The sequence below is a fragment of the Vicia villosa genome, linkage group LG4, assembly GCF_029867415.1.
Source record: "Vicia villosa cultivar HV-30 ecotype Madison, WI linkage group LG4, Vvil1.0, whole genome shotgun sequence".
NCBI lineage: Eukaryota > Viridiplantae > Streptophyta > Magnoliopsida > Fabales > Fabaceae > Vicia > Vicia villosa.
Window position 1 is genome coordinate 52,220,947 of NC_081183.1, and position 21,608 is coordinate 52,242,554.

Consider the following 21,608-nt stretch of genomic DNA (forward strand, 5'->3'; position numbering starts at 1 on the left):
AATCCTAGTGTTAGTGTGTTACAGCGTTTTTATTAGGTGAACTTCTGAGCTGTATAAGAAATGAACTTCTGAAACATGTAAATCAGAAGTTTATGAATTCTAATGATGTTGAATTCGTCAGGTCTCGAAACTAGATCTCATACATCATTTCTTGTAAACTGATTTAGTTCTTATAGCAGCAATCCAATCAGAGGTTGGTTCCATCATAGAAACTAATTCAACTAGTGATTCTTCATTGTTTCTGAGAAATGATAGAGTTCTGATTAGGTCATCTTTCTTTCCAAGAACGACGTCTTCTGAATGAGTTAAATTGATTCTTAGAAGTTCTTTTTTTTTAGTGATCCTCAGAGTTACAAAGGTTATCCATAGATATTGTAGTTTGATGATCTTCTGAATTATCTTTTGCTTCTGAATCTTCAATGTCTATATCTTTTAATCGTTCAGAGTATCTAAGTAGAAGATAATTCTGTACCTTAGAATCAAACTTGTTCTAAAGATAATATCATAGTTGTTATCATTTAATTGACTCGTAGACAACAAGTTATGTGCGAATACTTCTGATAAAACATAAGTTACGGAGGAAGAGTTACCATTACCAATAGTTACTGTAGCGGTAAAAATATACTCGAGCGTAATCGCGCGCTCAAAATACAATAGAGTCACCACCGAACTTTATTTATTCCAAGAGGAAAGGGAAAATATCGATAAAACCCACAAAGAGAAAAGAAAAGGATAAGATGGTCATCGTAACCAAATTAGGGTTCGTGAGTCAATTAAGCAGGGGGGAGGTATTAGCACCCCTCACCTCCATCGAACTCGATGGGACCCATTTAATTAGTTTTGTGTTTGAGTGTTAGCGTAATAATTGTGTTCTTTAGCTTATTAATCGAGAAAAGATGAAAGAAAGGATTTGTAGGGTTTTTATTATTGTAAGGAAAAAGAAATGATTTTTTTATTATTATGCTCGCCAAGACATTTGCATCTTGTGCCTACGTATTCCCTCGTGCAATGGGAAAGTCAGAGCAATCGTAGTTCGGGCTAAGAACCACAAAAGTTTGTTAATTGATTTTAGCGAGAGGTACTCGATCGCTTTTAAATGGAAATACTACGTGCACATGGATATGAGATCACTACAAGAATGGATGACTAAATCAAGGATAAAACAAGATTTTGGCCATCATCGTATTCGAGTGGAAGATATTCGATCTTCACATGTGGAAGTATGTTCGCATTTTAAAATTGAATAAGTGTCTCGTTTTAAAAAGAGATTTTAAGAGTGAAAAGCCATAAGGCAAATAGGTTTGAATGAAATCGAGATTGTTTTTTTAAGGGATGTTTAGTGAACCTTTTGAGCATAGGTGTGCACCTAGCGCGTTGTTCACCCAAGATATTCAAAAGGTGTTCACCAATTGTCACTTGTTATCCACATTGGTAAAAGAGGGTATTGACGGACTTTTAGTAAAGGATCGAGCATAGGTGTTCACCTAGCGCGTCTTTACCCAAGGTGTTCAACAGGAGCGAGTCCCATTGTCACTTGTTGTCCAAGTTGATAAAAAAGGATATTTGCGGATGTTTAGCAAAGGATTTAGCATAGGTGTTCACCTAGCGCGTCTTTCCCCAAGGTATTCAACAGGAGCGAGCCCCATTGTCACTTGTTGTCCTTGTTAATTATTTTATTTTGATTCAAAGGATCAAGGTATTCAAGAGGTGTTCACTTCTTGTCACTTGATCACTTTGATTTGATTGATGTATTTTAATTCAAAAGATCAAGGTATTCAAGAGGTGTTCACTTCTTGTCACTTGATCACTTTGATTTGATTAATGTATTGTAATTTAAAAGATCAAGGTATTCAAGAGGTGTTCACTTCTTGTCACTTGATCACTTTGATTTGATTAATGTATTTTAATTCAAAAGATCAAGGTATTCAAGAGGTGTTGACTTCTTGTCACTTGATCACTTTGATTTGATTAATGTATTTTAATTCAAAAGATCAAGGTATTCAAGAGGTGTTCACTTCTTGTCACTTGATCGTTTTGATTTGATTAAGAAAGGTTTAAAAAAAGGGTGTTAATCCAAAAGAATCGAGGTACTCAAGAGGTGTACACTTCTTGTCACTCGATCTTTCAGTATGGTTTAAAGAAAGTTTTAAAAGAAGAAACTCGACGTTGGATCTAGAAATTATTTGACGACTTGGCGTTGGACCAAGGTTTATTGATTTTCGAATTGTGAGATTAATCTAATATTTTTTGTTGGTATTTTTAATATAAGAAATAAAAATCTTACAAACCTACGTAACAAAATACCTTGTATTTTCTATATATAGTAAAAATAAAATTAAACTACACAATACTAATACATATTTTTTGTATTTTCAATTAAACAAACAAAATCATAGTTATAATAATAATAACAAAACAATTAAAACAAACAACAATTAAATGGACTAAAAACTAAACAAATATGGGAGGTGTAGCACATACTACAGGGTGTGTATGGCAAGGAAATTGGATTTGGGCTTGATGACATAGGCCCAGGAGCTAGCTAAAGTTTAGAAAACCCTAAAGCTAAAAAAAACGAGTGAGCCGCCTCCATCCCTATATTGGTATAATCTTCAACCTCACACTAACAATAACATCAAACTCGTTCCTCTTCTTGAGTCGGTTTCCAGAAACAAAAAAACAAATTATATCTCCTTCCCTCATATCACTCTCTCATGGAAATTTCTCTCGTTTCAATTTCTCACGGTGAACAAACAGCAACAGCGACAACACCGATTGGCTCTCTACCTCGGTCTCGATTTCTCATATCCCTATTCTCGAATTCATGAAGAAGAAATTGAAATGAGGACCTAAATCTCTTCGTCTCTCACTCGCATTTTAGTTTCAAACGAAAATCAACAACTACAGACTAAGATCAAGCAAGAAAATCAAAGATTACCCTTATCCCCAACATAACCCTAAAATTAAGCCCAAATGCTTCAGATTTTTACTATACAAATTCGAAGAGCAATCAGAAATCAAGCAATCAGAAATCAAAGTATAAAAGCAAGTATAAAAAACTAATAGAAGTGAAGATTCAGGTACTCTTAATATTCTCCTTTGCTGATCTTCTCTTCTTCCTCTTGGGTGAATCTTGTTGTTGTGAGCTTAATCTGATGTTGTTCTGTATGTTGTTATTGCGTGAATACTATGAGTGTGTTATGGAGGTGGTCTGAGTTTGGATTACTGTTAGGTTAATGGGATGAAGGTGAAACGAACTTTTATGGTTTCTGTTTGAATCATTTGCAGGTGAATGGTTTTAAGGTTGAGTGAGTCTATGGCAGTTGGAATTTTTTCTTGTAGTGAGAGTGAGGTGAGTTGAGTATTGAAGTTGAGTGAGGTTTAAGGTGGCTGTGAAGGTGTTTGTTCTGAAGATGAGGGTAAAGGTTCTACTGAATGAAGGTTGTATATGGTTTTCAACAAGTTTTTAAGGTGATTTCAAGATGAATCGATGAAAACTTTAAACCAGTTTAGTATGAATTTTTAGGGAAGCTTTTTTGGATTTTATTTTTCTTTAGCAGAGCTTTTTTCTAACAATTTTCTCCCCCCTCTTTCTACTGTGTTAGTAGTCTTTTTATAGCTCAATGAGAATGAATTTTGGGGGGAATTTGTGAGAAGATTTAAACTTATATGGTGCTCTGATTCATTGCTTTTTTAGTGCAGGATTTGGATGTCCATTTTTGTGCAAGGTGTAGCAACCTGCCCTAAAAATTAAATTATTTATAGTCGCCACCTATTCTACCAGGGCAAATAGGAAACCTTACGCAGTATAAAGATCTGGGTAAGTTATTATAATCAGGTCAAGGGATGGTGTTAGGCACCCTCAACCCTTTCCTAAGGTTTGCAGTTTAAAATAAAGGTTTGTGGCTAAACATAAAGAAAGATGACAGAAAGTTAATAGGGTAAATGACAACAAGATTTAAACCTGATTAGAATTTTGAGGAAGAGGACTCGCCTTGTTGCCAAGTGCCTACGTATCTCCTTAGGGAGAATCAGAGTCAACGTAGTTCGGGCACATGGTTGTACGCCTATGATATGGTTTGAAGGTATTTTGAATTACCTATCGTAGTTTTGAGTTTTGTGGTTTGCAAGGTATTTTGAGTTACCTATCGCAGTGATGAAAATCTGTAGTTTGAAGGAGTGTTTTAAGTTTGGCGTACAACCCTGATTTAATATGTTACCGTTAGTTGCGATGATCAATAGGTTTGATCACCATAATTAACGGATTAGATAATGTATTGCTGACCATTCTGACCGATAGGTTCGATCGTCACGAACAGCAAATAAAGTGTTTTTTTTAATTTTGTAATTAATTTCAAGTTTTATCATTACCTCTCATAACTAATAAATTTAGTTATTACACAATATAGTCGGGTCGAAGAGAAAATTGATTGAGGATTAATGTTTTTGCCAAATGGGCAGTGGGATTGGGCAAACCCTAACACCTATAACCTTTCTAGGGTTTTTTATGATTTTTATAATTTAAAATTGATTAAACTAATTAAATCGAATAATCGAGAAATCGCAATTGAAACCAATAGTAAAAATATAATTGCCACCTGCAGGGTTCGAACCCTGGTTTTTGGAGGCAATTTCCATGTAACCATTACCATTTGTGTCAGAAACGTTTCATGTTTAATGTTCACGCCCAGTACAATAAATATAATAAACAAATTTATGCTGAAAGGTTAAAGAATAAAACTGGGCCCCACGTCCGCGTGTGCAGCCAATCAGAATACGAAGGTGTTTGGTCTCCTTTGACCCACCAGCTACACCATTCCACGCATGCTGGAAAGAGGACGAGAGAGAAGACCCCACAATTGGCTGACGAATAATCTCTTCTCCAAATCCACCATCCCCATAAAGGTTGGCAGCCACAGTTGAGCTGAGTCAGATGGAACATCAGAGATTCTATTCATCTCTCTTATCCCCAGTCAGGGTACATCAAGATCAATCATTCAAGATACATCCATCCCCAAGAAGAAGTTAAAGATCTCCAACTGAATATTTTTGAGCATGTAGCGAGAGTTCCTACACTTGTACTCCGTAATCTTTGCAACAGTCAGGGATTTATTTTCCTCGCCAGGCGCTACTATGATCTGTCGTCCTCATTAACGACATTTTGCATTCATACATCATATACGTCATGGCATATGCATAACACTATCATCCATTTCAAAAAACATACAATATATACATAACCTAAAAGATTCTCATTTATTTTGAGAATTTCATTACACAATACATCACATGCATCATGACATTGCATAGAGATTAACTCTACTTTTTTTTTCAGGATACGAGTACAGGCAAATAAATAATATCTCCAATTTTCAAAGATCTAATTCAATAACCACGAACGGTGCTGACACGATCAATCTTCAAAGATCTAATTCAGTTACTACGAACGGTGCTGACACGATCAACATTCAAAGATCTAATTCTATCATCATGAACGGTGTAGACACGATCAATCTTCAAAGATCTAATTCAGTTACTACGAACGGTGTTGACACAATTAACATTCAAAGATCTAATTCTATCATCACGAACGGTGTAGACACGATCATCCTTCAAAGATCTAATTCATTTGCTACCAACGGTTCTGACACAATCAACATTCAAAGATCTAATTCTATCATCATGAATGATGTAGATATGATCATCCTTCAAAGAACTAATTCAGTTACTACGAACGGTTTTGACACGATCAACATTCAAAGATTTAATTCTATCATTACGAACGGTGTAGACACGATCATCTTTCCAATATCTAATTCAGTTACTACGAACGGTGCTGACACGATCAATATTCCAAGATCTAATTCTATCATCACGAACGGTGTAGACACAATTATCTTTCCAAGATCTAATTCGGTTACTACGAATGGTACTGACACAATCAACATTCAAAGATCTAATTCGGTCGCCACGAACGGTGCTGACACTATCAATCTCCAAAAATAGATGGCATCTACATGCCCATCTCCAACAAACACTTCTCAACACATTGTGCTCAGATACAGTCTAATGTACGACTTATTCTTACTTTCATATTATCAAATCCAGATGGCATAGTTAAGCCCATCTCCGACAATGCTTCTCCTAGATGGCATCTTCAAGCCCATCTACGACAAAGGTCCCTATCTCAGCAAGGGCAAATTTCCGGGTATTCTATTATTCAATCCTCTTCCACCTTCAGATTCCGACAGGCACACAAGTCAATCTAGATCCTCTAGTTTAAGAAGATTGAACAGGGGCAGCTGTCATACCCCAAAATTTTTCCATCATATTTTAAGATACTTTGACTCATATGACTCAAGACTATGCAAGAATTGGGCTCACTTACTTGTCTCATAAGCAACAAGTCTCCAACTAGGGTTTTCTCTCTCTTCAAGTAAAATCAGTTTCTGATACCTCAAGTGGACCTCATAGCATCTCATATGCCTCAAAGGATCCTCATGATAATCTCCAAGCTCTGAGTCCCAAGATTGCTCAGTCAACTACTCAAATGATCAATAGTCAACTAGTTTGACCTCAAAGTCAATTATGGTCAAATTACAGTCAAAACTCCTGATTTTTGGTCAACATCAACATTTTGAAGTAACATTCATCATTTGATCAAGGGTTGATCATGATTCATCAAGTGAAATTCTGGTATGACAGACTCAAGATGTCACTCACAATGTCAAGACATCTGATCTGTTATTAGCTTAGCAAAGGCAGAACAGAAAGATCCCCAATTTTTAATTACTCCTAAGAAGGAGTCCATGAGTACTGGGATCATGTATGTTCAGTCAACATAACCAGATTATAATCTTTATTGGTTCTGTAAAAGGAACAACTATCAAACCTGAACCTGATGTTATACGCGATGTTACAACATCCAAGACTGAACAGACAATACAATGCCGAAGATAAATAACACAGTGAATCATTAACCCAGTTCGATTTAACTACCTACTCTGGCGTCTACCAAGCCAAGAAGAAGATTTCACGATCAGTAGTACTATTTTATGTAAACAACCTCTGGTTTACAAATAAACAACCTTTGGTTTACATAGTCACTACCCAATGCAACCTTTATCTTAGAACCCCATCTAAGACAAGAGAACCACTGCTCACTCCCTAGTGATACCTAACTGTTACAACCCTGCAACATCTATTTAAACAATTAACAATGAACACTAACTTGTGAAGGAGTGAAAAACACTTAGAAAGGGGGGATTGAATAAGGGTTGTTTCTAAAAAATGGCAGATAAAAATAATCACACAGTTATTTTTATCCTGGTTCGTTGTTATTCAAAATACTCCAGTCCACCCCTTACAGAGTGATTTACCTCAATTGAGGATTTAATCCACTAATCGACCTTGATTACAATGGTATTCCACTTAGACAACTTCTAAGTCTTCTAGAGTATACAGATCACAACTTGATCACTCTAGGAATTTCCTTTTATAAAATAGTAAATAATATTACAAGAGTTTAATGTGCTTCTTAATAAGCTATAATCACCAAGTGATTTTTCTCTCAAGATTAAGTTCTAACACTCACTAAGATATTATAAGATTTGTGAGGTTGAAGATGAAGTTTCCTTGCTTTTTGTTTGATAGCTTTGTGAATCAATTTGGCAGCATAAGTTCTCTCAGCGTGCGTTGTATTTCTTTAGCAAACAGGACTTCTCTTTTATATGGCAGTGAGAAATGTGACCGTTGAACAGCATTAAATGCTTTACGTGAATAGTACACAGCTGCATTTAATGTTTCACTCTTTTGTCAACTACCTCGAGCCTTGTTTCAACTGCTCTTGCTGACTTTGCCTTTTGTAGCTTCTAACGTTCCTTTTGTCTGACAGACAGATTTGACGTTGTAGCTTTTTCATCTTGTACTTGCTTCTGGACTCAGACTATTAGAATGACGTTTGAATATCATAGTCTTCAGCGTTGGTGCAGAGGCTACTTCAGTCATCAGACTTTGGAAGTTCTTTGTAGCGTGATACCATCAAATCTTCAGAGCCTTGCTTTTGATTGCCATCTTCTGATGCCTTCTAGATCATGTTTTGATTTCTTCAAGACCATCTTCTGATGTCTTCCAGACCATGTTCTGATGAAGCCATCCAGATCTTCTGGGTCAGAGCTTCTGAATAATGATTTAGTGCATACTCTTTTAGACTTTTCCTGAAATGGAAAACGTGAATAATTAGAGTACCACATTGTCTTATGCAAAATTCATATATAATGTTATCATCAAAACTAGAAATATTGATTAGAACATTTCATGTTCTAACAACTTGATCTTGCTTCACAACTTCAATCAAGAACACAATACTCAACTCTTACCTACAGGTTTCGAGTGAGAACAATAGCTTCTCTTACCTAAAGGTTTCGAGAAGGACATGACAGCCATCCCACAGCCTGGGTGGTCTACCTATAGAAACCCTAATGACTACATATTTTCTAAACACAGTTTTCTATATTTTTTCTGTCAAACTAGGTAACAAAGGTTTCTATTTATAACCTATTCCCAATTGGACTTGGGCTTACAAATCGCAGCACTACTGGCTGTTACAAATATGCAGATATCTTCTGCTAAAAGAAAGGTCTTCGATCACAAGTTTCCTAATTTATCTCCTAAGTTAGAAACTGCTGAATCTTCAATATTCTGATTTGATTCTTCAATATTCTGACTTGATTCTATTGACCTTAAAATCTGTGCCACATTGGATTACATAATATTCATAGAATATTTTGTATCTGTTGAGAATGAAACTGAATCTTTATTCCAGTTCTGCAGGCGCGATGTCATGAATTGATGTCATAACATTCCATATAACATCTTGCTTGTACCTGTTTTGTTCTTTTATTTTTGCAAGACTTATACATTGTATTATATTTTGCTGCTATTATATTTTAGCCAAACATAGATATCAATCAGCCAATAAAAACATCAACAATCTCCCCCTTTGGCATATTTTGGCTAAAACTATACATACATTAAAAATGCAGCAAAACATAAATGCTTCAACTTTCAAGACAACAAGGAAGAACAGATTTTTTACATTCTCAGAATTGGGCTTCAACATCTTCTGTTCTTCAGGTCCATACTGTGTCTACAAAATCCTTTGTTTCTTTTGATAGTAGTGGACTTTAGATGATATTTTGGATAACTCTCCCCCTTTTTAGCTATAATATGACAAAGAGGATCAATGTCATAACACCCTGTTGAACACTACCACCAACTTCCTTTGTGAAGTACACACACTGTGGTGTACATGAGGAAGAAGATAGGGGAGGAATCCCTTACTTCCTGTAACTCAGAACACAAATCACAATTGTGTTCAAAACTCAAATCACAAATCACAAAATCCTTTAGAAGGCCTGACCATACAAGGAACGAACACTTTTTGGTGGTCACACACACGAATTCATGACAGAAATACACAGTGTCCCCAACCCTCTTTTCTCTTCTTCTGAATGAAAATTGGTATAGCAACCCATGACAGTACCAAACCCAGACAAACCCTATTTGGAGACAAATGAAACTCATACTGGACGAAAACTATTCGTGATGTGCTGAGATTGAAGAGCAGAGATGACACCATTATATAGCCACTTGAATTCCTAGTTCGTTGTTAACGAAACTACTCCAGTCCACCCCCTTAGAGTGATTTACCTCACCTGAGGATTTAATCCACTAATTAACCTTGATTACAATGGTTTTCCACTTAGATACCTTATAAGTCTTCTAGAGTATTCTGATCACACCTTGATCACTCTAGGAACCTTTTACAAATTAATGTAAACAAATTCTTACAAGAGTATTACAATGCTTCTTAATAAGCTATAATCACAACTGTGATATTTCTCTTAAGTTTTAAGCTTAAATCTCACTATGATATTACAAAAGTAATGTGAGGTTGAAGATGAAGTTTGAGAGCTTTTGAATTTGAAAGTGTTTCTGTATTTTTGCGCAAGAGTTGTGTCTACAGCTTCTCATCAGAACTTCTATTTATAGGCGTTTTGAGAAGATGACTGTTGGGAGCATTTAATGCGTTGCATGATCCGTACAGCATTGCATTTAATGTTTCACTCTTTTGTCAACTACCTCGAGCCTTGCTTTTCCTGCTTTAACTGACTTTGCCTTTAATAGGTTCTAACGTTCCTTTTGTCAGTCAGCGTAGCCTTCCATCTTGTACTTGCTTCTGATCTGATCTTTGTAGATACAACGTTTGAATTAATCCGAGTCAAACAGCTTGGTGCAGAGCATCTTCTTGTCTTCTGACTTTGAAGTGCTTCTAGCGTGATACCATAAGAACTTCAGTGTTTCTGCTTCTGAACTCAAGTTCTTCTGATGCTTCAATAGACAATGTTCTGATTCTGCTTTACCATCTTATGATGTCTTGCGAGAGCATGTTCTGATGTTGCATACTTGAACCTTCTGAGTCAGTGCTTCTTGCGCTGAATTGTGCATACTCATTATATATTTCCTTAAATGGAAAATGCATAGGATTAGAGTACCACATTGTCTTATACAAAATTCATATACATTGTTATCATCAAAACTAAGAATATTGATCAGAACATTTCTTATTATAACAGAGCCCCTCGTAATGTGCAACACGACCATACTATGTTCCTTTTTTTTCATATATTCGTGAATTTTTGTTTGTCATGTTTCGATACATATCAATTGAATCTAACGCTTTACATGAGTTTCTGGTAGCTTTTAATACGTGACAGGACCCTTGGAACGAAGCTTGGACGTAGGGCCATGGAACCACCATTGTTAGGGCTTCACCATACATAGGTTCGGTGTCCAGTCTACGTGCAGTATTTGTCATGTTCTAACAATCTCCCCCTTTTTGATGATGACAAAAACATACAGAATTGATATGAATTTGTATCCAGAATGACAGATGAAAAAGATAATACACAGATATAGCATAAAAGCATATTAATCAGAGTGTGTGAATATGTCTCCCCCTGAGATTAACAATCTCCCCCTGAAATTAAAACAAGAAGAATTTATAAATAAAAGACTTCCCTGAGTATTTTCCATTTCAGAAGAGACTTTCACGTTGAGCTTTATCTTCAGATGATTCAGAGCTTTCTTTCAGAGCTTCCATTGGACAACTTCAAAGCTTTGAATTTTTCTTTAGAACGCTTAGCTTATCAGAGCATCGGAGTAGATTGCTTCAGATCTTTGCAATATCTTGTATCAGAGCATTAAACTTTGTTTGCTTCAAATCTTTGGAAGATTTTCTCAAGATACGTTTCTCCCCTTTTTGAACTTTTTCAGATAATCACATTCCTGCAAAACTATCAGAGACGAAATCTTGCAATATTTTTTGTTAGGAATGTTGAGACTTAAGCCCAGCAACTGATATAATAAATCAGTTCAAATAGAACGTTTCTCCCCCTTTTTGTCATAACATCAAAAAGCACATATTTATATAAAAGATTCAGATGAAAGACACACAAAAGATGAAGGAAGAAATTTATTGATAAAACAGAGTGTTTACAATCACATGCAATGGACAAACGAAAGCAGATGCAAGAAACAAAGAAAACTGAAGAAAAAAAACTCAAGACACATACTAAGACTGGGTAAGTTTAGAGGCTAATGCTGCTAGTAGATTCTTGATATCAGCAGTGTCTTCTGCTTGCTTCTTATAACTTTCTTCTGATTTCTACATCCAAGTCTTGAACTCTTGGTTTGTATCCTCTTGCTTGGCCAGACGATCAAAAAAATCCTCTTGATTCTTCTGAAGTTTCTTCAGAGTCTTCCACACTTCAGAGGTAGAGGAACTAGCAACAGAAGAAAGAGGTGATTGAACAATAAGTTGATCAACTGGGTTAGCGTCAAAACATGAGAACAGAGTCTCCATATCACCAGTCAGAACAGTAAGATCCTTAGGTGCGAAGGGAAACTGTTTTGGCTTCCAAACCACCATAGGCAGAGGATTATCCAAATCCATATCATCAGCCTCTAGGTCCATCTCATCAACTTCAGATGCAGCAGCACCAGAAGTTTCAGCTTGCAGAGTTTTCCATTTCTTAATTTCCTACAGAGTCTTCCAATGACCATAGTCCAGAGCTAGACCAGCTAGACCAGGAGCTTCAGAGACACAGATTTTCTAAAGATCCAGAACTTCAGCTTGCAGCTCTTTGGTGAAAACATCCCAGAGCTTTCCAACAGCATGGGCAGCCTTCAGCATTTCCAACCTGTTCTGTACCCTCTGTAGTTAAGTACCTGAAAACGAGTATCAACAGAGGGTAGAGATGGAGTGGGTCTAATAATAGTTATTGGTTCTTGGGGGGTTGGAGATGAGATAGGGTTCAGATGGTCTATCAGGAAGAAGATAAGAGATGGGTGCAGATTCTGCTTCATGATCAGAGTCAATAATGACAACTGGGGGATCAGAAGTAGGATCTTGGATGCGAGGGTGGTGAAGGAGAGAAGATTCAGAGGATGAAGATTCAGTGAAATTACAGAGGACATGAATGTCAATTGCTGATGGAGGGTCAGATATTGGTGAGATTGGTTGAGGGATAGAGGATGATGATTGAGGTTGGGGAGTGGAGAAGATATTTTCATATGGAATTATTGGGAATATAACAGTGAGAGGTGGGGGGTTCAGAATTTGTGGTTCAGAATGAAGTGGTCTTTTTCTTTTGAGATTGTGGAGGAAGATGGAGTTTTAGAAGATGGTGGTTTTTGCTGAGGGGGAAGGTCAGAACTAGAGTGTAGACTAGAAGTATCTACATTATCCATGTCATATATTAACTTCTTAAGTTATTCAAATGATCTAGGGATTTTATGAGAAAGAGGATCTGCTGTTGATACTTGTTCAGAACTATTAATAGGTACAAAATCATAAATAGAAATACCTGAAGGTTTCTTCAGCTTCTTAGCTTTCTTTGTAGAAGGACCTTCTCCAATAGCCTTTCTCTTCTTCTTCTTCTTCTCCTTCTTCTTCTCCCTATTGTTTAATTCATCCAGAGAGGGAAGGTTTCTCCCATGTAGCCAAGCTGGATCAAATTCTGAATTGTCTCTTAGACAAGACTCCAGATAGAAGAGGACAAAGTCTGGATGTTCTTCCATGAAGAACAACTGGAAGTCAACAACTGGATTTCTTCTGGACAGAATATCACTGACCACTGTTGGAGGAGAAAGGACCTTTTCAATCAATTTCATTCTCCTCAGACTATGGGCAGTCAGAGTACTCCCACAAACAGTTGTCAGATCTTGAACTGCGCCAGCTTCTTTCAAAGTATCTATCAGACCACTCTTTGTCAGAGTGTCTGATATCAGCCTTCCCATAGGAATGGTGTTCTTCTTGATCTTGGGGTATTTTAGCTTTTCTGCCTCTCTTGATTCCTTCACATGATTCCATAGATGATGGAACAAAATGTGAGGTAAATCAATTCTCATACCCTTCCCACTGCAATACAGAAGAAACTACTGGTCTTGATTTATGTAGGTTGGAGAGACAAATGATTTTTTGTGGTTGATTGATCCCAGAATGATCTTTGCCTAAACTCTGTATGGAGGCTTCAGATCCTTGGTGTTTGGTGATCCTTTACCAGATGTAAAGATTTCTGGGTAAATTGTTTCCCAGTCAGTTCTTCCAGGTATAGCGCCAGTTACTCCACCCAAACCTTGGAGATTCATTGACTTCCTTATGAGATTCTCATTAATTGAAACCTCTTTCCCTAAGACGAAGGAGATGATAGCTTTGGGGGTTAGGGTAGCATGAATCCAAAATTCCTTTAATAAATCTGGGTAAACTGGTCCAATGAGACGATAAAAGTAGTTTGCCCAGCCTTGAACTAACATGTTCGTCTTGATGTTGAAGTTGTGTGCTTGAAGATTGTTGAAATCTACCATAAGTTCACAGAGAAATTCTAAATCTGCAAACGGAATCAGACACGTTCTTGTTGGTTCTATGAATGCTGGTTTCTCTTGTTGTTGAGAAGAAGCAGGTTGCTGTTGTTGTTGTTGTTGCTGAGATGCAGACGGGTTTGATGAAGATGAAGCCATTGAAGAAGAGAAATTTAGAATTCTGGGTTGTTTAGGTTTAGGGTTTTGGTAGAGACGAAATAGAGAGCAAAAATGCATAAACAACTAGGATGATGAAGGAGTGAAAAGAGATAAAATGAAGATGAAATGAGTTTATATAGACCATGTTTGAAAATGCAATGCAATGAAGTTCTGAATGCAACGGTTATAGAATATGAATCAATTATAATTAATGCTGAAAGACGTTAGTGGAGGATAGCGTGAGATTTGAAAAGATTTTGCACAGTTACCTAGGGCGGCGTCTCATCAACTGCACGCATGCTTGTCCCTTCAGAATGAGTGAACAAGTGGTCATCCTCTTGGGGTAGCTGGTGACAGTTGTTTTGCTTTAACAGAAGTTTTGAGTCATACTTAGGCACATGAAACGTTAGTGATAACAGTTTCAGAGTATCCATATGAACATACACAATCAGAACATCTGATAGGTAAAATAAGAAAAAAAATAAAGCATAATCTTCAGACTAATCCACATATTAGATCATCTCAAAACTTCATTCTGGGCATAAATTCATACTGATGTTTTTCAGAATGAACTTAAACCTATCTTCATCAAGGGGTTTTATAAAGATATCAGCCCATTGATGGTCTGTATCTATAAAGTTTAGAGAAAGAACACCCTTCTAAACATAGTCCCTAATAAAATGATGCTTAATCTCTATATGCTTAGCTTTAGAATGTAAAATAGGATTTTGAGATAAACAAATAGCAGAAGAATTATCACAGAATATATGAATGTTACTCTCATATATCAGATAGTCTTCTAGCTGACTTTTCATCCAGAGCATCTGTGCACTACATCCAGCAACAGCTACATTTTCTGCTTCTGTTATAGAGAGTGAAATTGTTGCTTGCTTCTTGCTGTACCACGAGATCAGATTACTTCCCAAAAACCGACAGCTTCCAGAAGTACTTTTCCTTTCAATTCTATCTCCAGCGTAATCAGCATCACAATATCCTACTAAGTTGTATTCTTCATATCTTCTGTAGACTAAACCAACATTAGTAGTACCTTTCAGATACCTAAGAATTCTCTTAACAACAGTTAAGTGAGATTCTCTAGGATCTGATTGGAATCTAGTACACAAGAATAAAATATCAGGTCTAGAAGCAGTCAGATAGAGAAGATATCTTATCATACCTCTGTAGATCTTCTGATCTACCTTCTTGCTTACCTCATCCATACCTAAAACGCAAGTTGGATGCATTGGAGTTTTTGCTTCTTTACTTTCAGATAGTCTGAACTTCTTTAGAAGTTCTTTGACATACTTAGTCTGATGAACATAGGTTCCTTTAGAAGTTTGGTTGATCTGAATGCCTAGGAAATATTTGAGATCTCCCATCATGCTCATCTCAAATTCTGCCTGCATAGTCTTAGCAAATTCCTTTCCAAGTGTAGCATTAGATGTTCCAAAAATAATATCATCAACATAAATTTGACAAATTAAAATATCCTTTTTACAGGTTTTACATAACAGAATTGTGTCTACTTTTTCTCTTGTGAAACCATTATCCATAAGGAAAGAACTTAATCTTTCACACCAAGCTCTGGGAGCTTGCTTTAAACCTTATAATGATTTCTTTAGTTTAAAAACATGTTCTGGAGAATTAGAGTCTTCAAAACCAGGAGGTTGGTGAACATAGACTTCTTCGTCTATATAACCATTTAAAAGGAACTCTTAACATCCATCTGATAAAGAGTGGTGTTATTCTGAGTGGCAAAAGAAATTAACAATCTAATAGATTCTAACATGGCCACTGGTTCAAAGGTTTCAGTGTAGTCAATACCTTCTTGTTGACTATAGCCCTAAGCAACCAGTCTGGCTTTGTTTCTGATCACTTCACCTTTTTCTCATTCAACTTTTTTCTGAATACCCATTTTGTTCCAATAATATTGAATCCTTTAGGTCTTGGAACATGATCCCAAACATCAATCCTTGTAAACTGATTTAACTCTTCTTGAATAGCAATAATCTAGTCAGCATCTTCCAGAGCTTTATCAACAGAAGTTGGCTCAATCAAAGACACTAAACCAAATTGATATTCTGCGTTGTTCTTTAGAAATGATCTTGTTTTGATGGGATCATCTTTCTTTCCAATTATAACATCTACTGGATGAGCATAGTTGATTCTTGAAGATCTTTTGAGTGTTGGCTCTTCAGATATTCTGAGATTCTCTAAAGAAGCTGCAACTTGATCTTCTGAGTCATCCTTTCCTCTGGGTTCTTCATGATCTGGTTTAGAGATGTCTATATCTGCAAAATTCTCATTCTACTTTGGCTTTTCAATGCCAAGCTTATCATCAAATCTGATATTGATTGATTCCTCAACTATCAGAGTTCTAGTATTGTATACTCTGTAGCCCTTAGAGCGTTCAGAATATCCAAGAAGGAAACACTTCTGAGCTTTGGAATCAAACTTGTTCAGATGATCCTTAGTATTCAGAATATAACAAACAAATCCAAATGGATGAAAATATGAAATGTTAGGTTTTCTGTTCTTCCACAAATCATAAGGAGTCTTATTGAGAATAGGCCTAATGGAGATTCTATTCTTTCGTTCTACAACTCCATTTTGTTGCGGAGTTCTATGACAAGAGAAATCATGGGCAATACCATTTTCTTTGAAATAAATTTCAAAGAATATGTTCTCAAATTCACCACCATGATCACTTCTGACTTTTATGATTTTACATTCCTTTTCCGATTGAATCTGATTACAGAAGTCAAAGAACATAGAATGTGACTCATCCTTGTGTTTTAAGAACTTTACCCATGTCCATCTGCTTTAGTCATCTACAATGACCAATCCGTACTTCTTGCCTCTGATTGATGCTGTTTTTACTGGGCCAAACAGATCAATGTGCAGAAGTTCTAAAGGCCTAGAAGAGGAAACAACATTTTTAGACTTAAACGCAGGTTTTGAAAACTTCCCTTTCTGACATGCTTCATAAAAAGCGTCTGATTTATATTTCAGATTGGGGAGTCCTTTGACTAGATTGAGTTTGTTAATCTGAGAAATCTTTCTCATACTAACATGACCCAATCTTCTGTGCCAAACCCACTGCTCTTCGTTAACAGACAGAAGGCAAGTAACCTGTTGGTTCTTAAGATCTGAAAGATCAATCTTATAAATGTTGTTCTTTGTTTTTCCTGTAAATAACATTGAGCCATCCTATTGACTAACAGCTCTACAGGACTTTTGATTAAAGATTATGTCATAACCATTGTCACTTAATTGACTTATGGACAATAAATTATGAGCTAATCCATATACTAAAAGAACATTAGTTATAGAGGGAGAATTACCATTACATATGGTTCCTGAGCCTATGATTTTTCCCTTCTAGTTCCCTCCAAACTTCACTTCTCCTCCATATCTAACTTCTAGACTTTGGAACATAGACCTTCTTCCCGTCATGTGACGTGAGCACTTAGAGTCCAGGTACCATGACATGTTTGTCTTTTGTGCTGTGAAAGAGATCTGCAACAGGAATTTTCTTATCCTTAGGTACCCACATTCTTTTGGGTCCTTTTGGGTTAGTCCTTCTCACGTTCTGATTGAATTGAGATTTTACATAGGTTTTTCAAGAATGTGCAACAACATGTTTCTTTGTGTGCGTGTGAGATGAAAACTTTTAGAGTGTGATGTGTGTTTGATATCATGAGAATGACCATACTTAAACTGTTCATACAAAGGTTTGTATTCAATGATCATTTTATCAACAGGTTCTAGTTTATATGGGATTTCTCCCTCAAAACCTATACCTACCCTTTTGTTTCCACTAACACCATAAATTATAGAGGCTAACTAACTTCTACCTATACCTCTAGATAAGAACTTTCTGAAGCTCAAGTCATATTCTTTCAGAATATTATTAGTGCTTGGAATAGACGTGTCTGAACTTGAAGATGTTTTCAAAAAAATCAACATCATTAGTTAATTTTAAAACTTTTTCTTTTAGTTCAGAGTTTTCTATTTCAAATCTCTTAGTTTCAGATGCAAAAATCTCTTTGAGCTTTTTGTATTTGAGACTAAGTTTACTCTTGACTTCCAGAAGTTCTGATAAGCTAGAAACTAAGTCTTCTCTAGTGAGTTCAGAAAATACCTCTTCAGAGTCTGAATCAGAGGTAAATTCTTCTTCAGCATCAACTGTTGCCTTGAATGCTATGTTGGCTTGCTCATCTTCAGAGTCTGACTCTTGATCATATGAATCAGAGTCATCCCATGTAGCCATCATGCCTTTTTTCTTTTCAAACTTCTTTCTAGGCTTTTCCCTCTGAAGCTTAGGACATTCATTCTTGAAGTGTCCAGGTTCTTTGCATTCATAGCACACTACCTTCTTCTTGCCAGATTTTCTGTGTTTAGAAGATTCTCCCTTTTCAGGTTTCTTGAAGTTCTTGAATCTTCTCTGCTTACTCTTCCAGAGTTGATTCACCCTTCTGGATATGAGAGAAAATTCATCTTCTTCTTCTGACTCTGAATCGTCGGATCCTTCCTCTTCTGCCTGAAAAGCGTTAGCACAAGATTTATTTTTAGATTTTAAAGCAATAAACTTACCTTTCTTCTGAGGCTCATTTGCATCAAGTTCAATCTCATGACTCCTCAGAGTACTTATAAGCTCCTCAAGAGATACTTCATTCAAATTCTTTGAAATCTTGAAAGCTGTAACCATTGGTCCCCATCTTCTGGGTAGACTTCTGATTATCTTCTTAACATGATCAGCTTTTGTGTATCCCTTGTCAAGAACTCTCAATCCAGCAGTCAGAGTCTGGATTCTGGAAAACATTGCTTCAATATTCTCATCATCTTCCATTCTGAAAGCTGAAGGAGTGAAAAACACTTAGAAAGCGAAGGATTGAATAAGTGTAACTTCTAAAAAATGGTAGATAAAAATAAAGAACACAATTATTTTTATCCTGGTTTGTTGTTAACTAAACTACTCCAGTCCACCCCTGACAAGGTGATTTACCTCAACTGAGGATTTAATCCACTAATCAAACTGATTACAATGGTTCTCCACTTAGAAACACTCTAAGTCTTCTAGAGTATCCTGATCACAACTTGATCACTCTAGGAAATCCTTTTACAATCAATGTAAAACAAATAATACAAGAGTTTGATTTGCTTCTAAGAAAGCTGTAATCACAAAGTGATATTTCTCTTAAGTTCTAATTCTTAACACTCACTAAAATATTACAAAGTTGTGAGGTTGAAGATGAAGTTCTTCTTTGATTTTCAGTTTGACAGCGTTTCGGTATATTTGCGCAAGTCGCAAGAGTGTTTTTGCTGCTTCTGAATCAGAACTTCTATATATAGGCACTGAGAGGAAATGACCGTTGGGAGCATTTAATGCATTGCGTGAATAGTAGAAAGCTGCATTTAATGTTTCACACTTTTGTCAACTACCTCGAGCCATGCTCTTGCTGCTTTTACTGACTTTGCCTTTTTTAGCTTCTAACATTCCTTTTGTCAGCCAGAGATTTGACGTTATAGCCTTTTCATCTTGTACTTTCTTCTGGACTCAGAATGTGTAGAATAGACGTTTGAATTTCATAGTCTTCAGCTTTGGTGCAGATGCAACTTCTGTCTTCAGACTTGAAGTGCTTTCAGCGTGATACCATCAGAGCTTCAGAGCTTTTACTTCTGACTGCCATCTTCTGATGCTTTCCAGATCATGTTTGATTTTGCAGGACCATCTTCTGATGTCTTGCCAGACCATGTTCTGGTGAAGCCATCCAGAACTTCTGGGTCAGTGCTTCTGAACGCTGATTTGTGTATACTCTTTTATACTTTTCCTGAAATGGAAAACGTAAAGAATTAGAGTACCACATTGTCTTATACAAAATTCATACATAATGTTATCATCAAAACTAAGAATATTGATAAGAACATTCCTTGTTCTAACAATCTCCCCCTTTTTGATGATGACAAAAACATACAGAATTGATATGAATTTGTATCTAGAATATCAGATGAACAAAGACAATACACAGATATAGCATAAATCATATAATTCAGAGTGTGTGAATATGTCTCTCCCTGAGATTAGCAATCTCCCCCTGAAATTAATACTAGAAGAATTTATCAATAAAAGACTTCCCTGAGTATTTTTGCATTTCAGATGAGACTTTCACGTTGAACTTTGAACTTTCAGATAATTCAGAGCTTCACTTCAGAGCTTCCATTTGACAACTTTAGAGCTTTGAATTTCTCTTTGAGATCACTTGATTTTATCAGCATCAACAAGACTTGCTTGTATCAGAGTTTTGTGGCTTCATGCGTTAGAGCATAGCTTCTTTCTGATCTTGTAACTTCTTGTATTAGAGCAATCAGAGCAAAGTTTGTATCAGAGCACTAGCAAAGGCTTGTATCAGAACATTAAGCTTGATTGCTTCAACTCTTTGATTTCTTCTTCAGATTTACTTCTCCTCAATATTTTCTTCTCCCCATATTGAGCTTGTCCAGAATATCGCATTCCTGCAAAACTATCATAGACAGAAAACTTGTAATATAATTGTTAGGAATGTTGAGACTTAAGCCCAGCAACTGATAATATAAATCAATTCAATTAGCACGCTTCTCCCCTTTATTGTCATAACATCAAAAAGTATAAAAGATTCAGATGAAAGACACACAGAGTGAATAGAGAAAAGATAATATTCATTGATTAATCAGAAGGGAGTACAAGGCAGATGCAACAAAACAGAAGCAAAAATAAAGAAAACCAACTAAGACAAAAGACACACACTACGACTGGCTAAACTTAGAGGCTAAGGCGGCCAGAAGGTTCTTAATCTCAGAGGTGTCTTCAGCTTGCTTCTTGGTGTAGCAACCTGCCCTAAAAATTAATGTTTTAGAGTCGCCACCTATTCTACCAAGGCGAATAGGAAACCTTACGCAGTTAAGAGATTCGGGGTAAGATACTATATTCAGGTCGAGGGAAGGTGTTAGGCACCCTCAACCCTTTCCTATGGTTTGCATTATAGGGATAATATAAAGAAAGGTGACAAAAAGTTATAGCGTAAAAATGGCAAAGATTATCATAATTAAAGGTTTGTAATTCAAAGAAATAAAATCGGGACAAAATGAGATTTAAGGGGGAGGGGACTCGCCTTGTTGCCAAGTGCCTACGTATCTCTTTATGGAGAATCAGATTCAACGTAGTTCGGGCACAGGGTTGTACGCCTTTGAGTTTGATTTGATATGGTTGGAAGTTGTTTTAAAGGCTTTTTGAATGGCCTATCGTAGTTTTTGAAATGCGAAGTTTGAAGGTATTTTGAATTACCTTATCGTAGTTTTGAACATCGCAGTGTTGAAGAGATGAATTTTGAGTGTTTTAAGTGGCGTACAACCCTGGTTTAATATGTTACCGTTAGTTGCGATGATCAATAGGTTTGATCACCATAGTTAACGGATTGAATGGAGGATTGCTAACCATTCTAATCGATGGGTTCGATTATCACGAATAGCAAATGAGTGCGTTTTAA

The 21,608-nt window shown here is 36.3% G+C and overlaps 1 protein-coding gene across 2 annotated transcripts in view; it reads right to left on the minus strand.

Annotated features, from left to right (window-relative positions):
* Window positions 1-2,471: 2,471 nt before the first annotated feature.
* LOC131594802 (uncharacterized) overlaps window positions 2,472-21,608 on the minus strand; it is a 28,743-nt gene continuing 9,606 nt past the window's right edge. Inside the window, exon 2 of one of the 2 annotated variants that reach the window (XM_058867004.1) lies at window positions 2,472-20,598. In XM_058867004.1, coding sequence (XP_058722987.1) covers window positions 17,996-18,934 — 939 coding nt within the window. In that variant the 5' untranslated portion in view covers window positions 18,935-20,598 and the 3' untranslated portion in view covers window positions 2,472-17,995. Of the gene's footprint in view, window positions 20,607-21,608 lie in introns of both variants that reach the window. The other variant, XM_058867003.1, reaches the window with a different exon arrangement.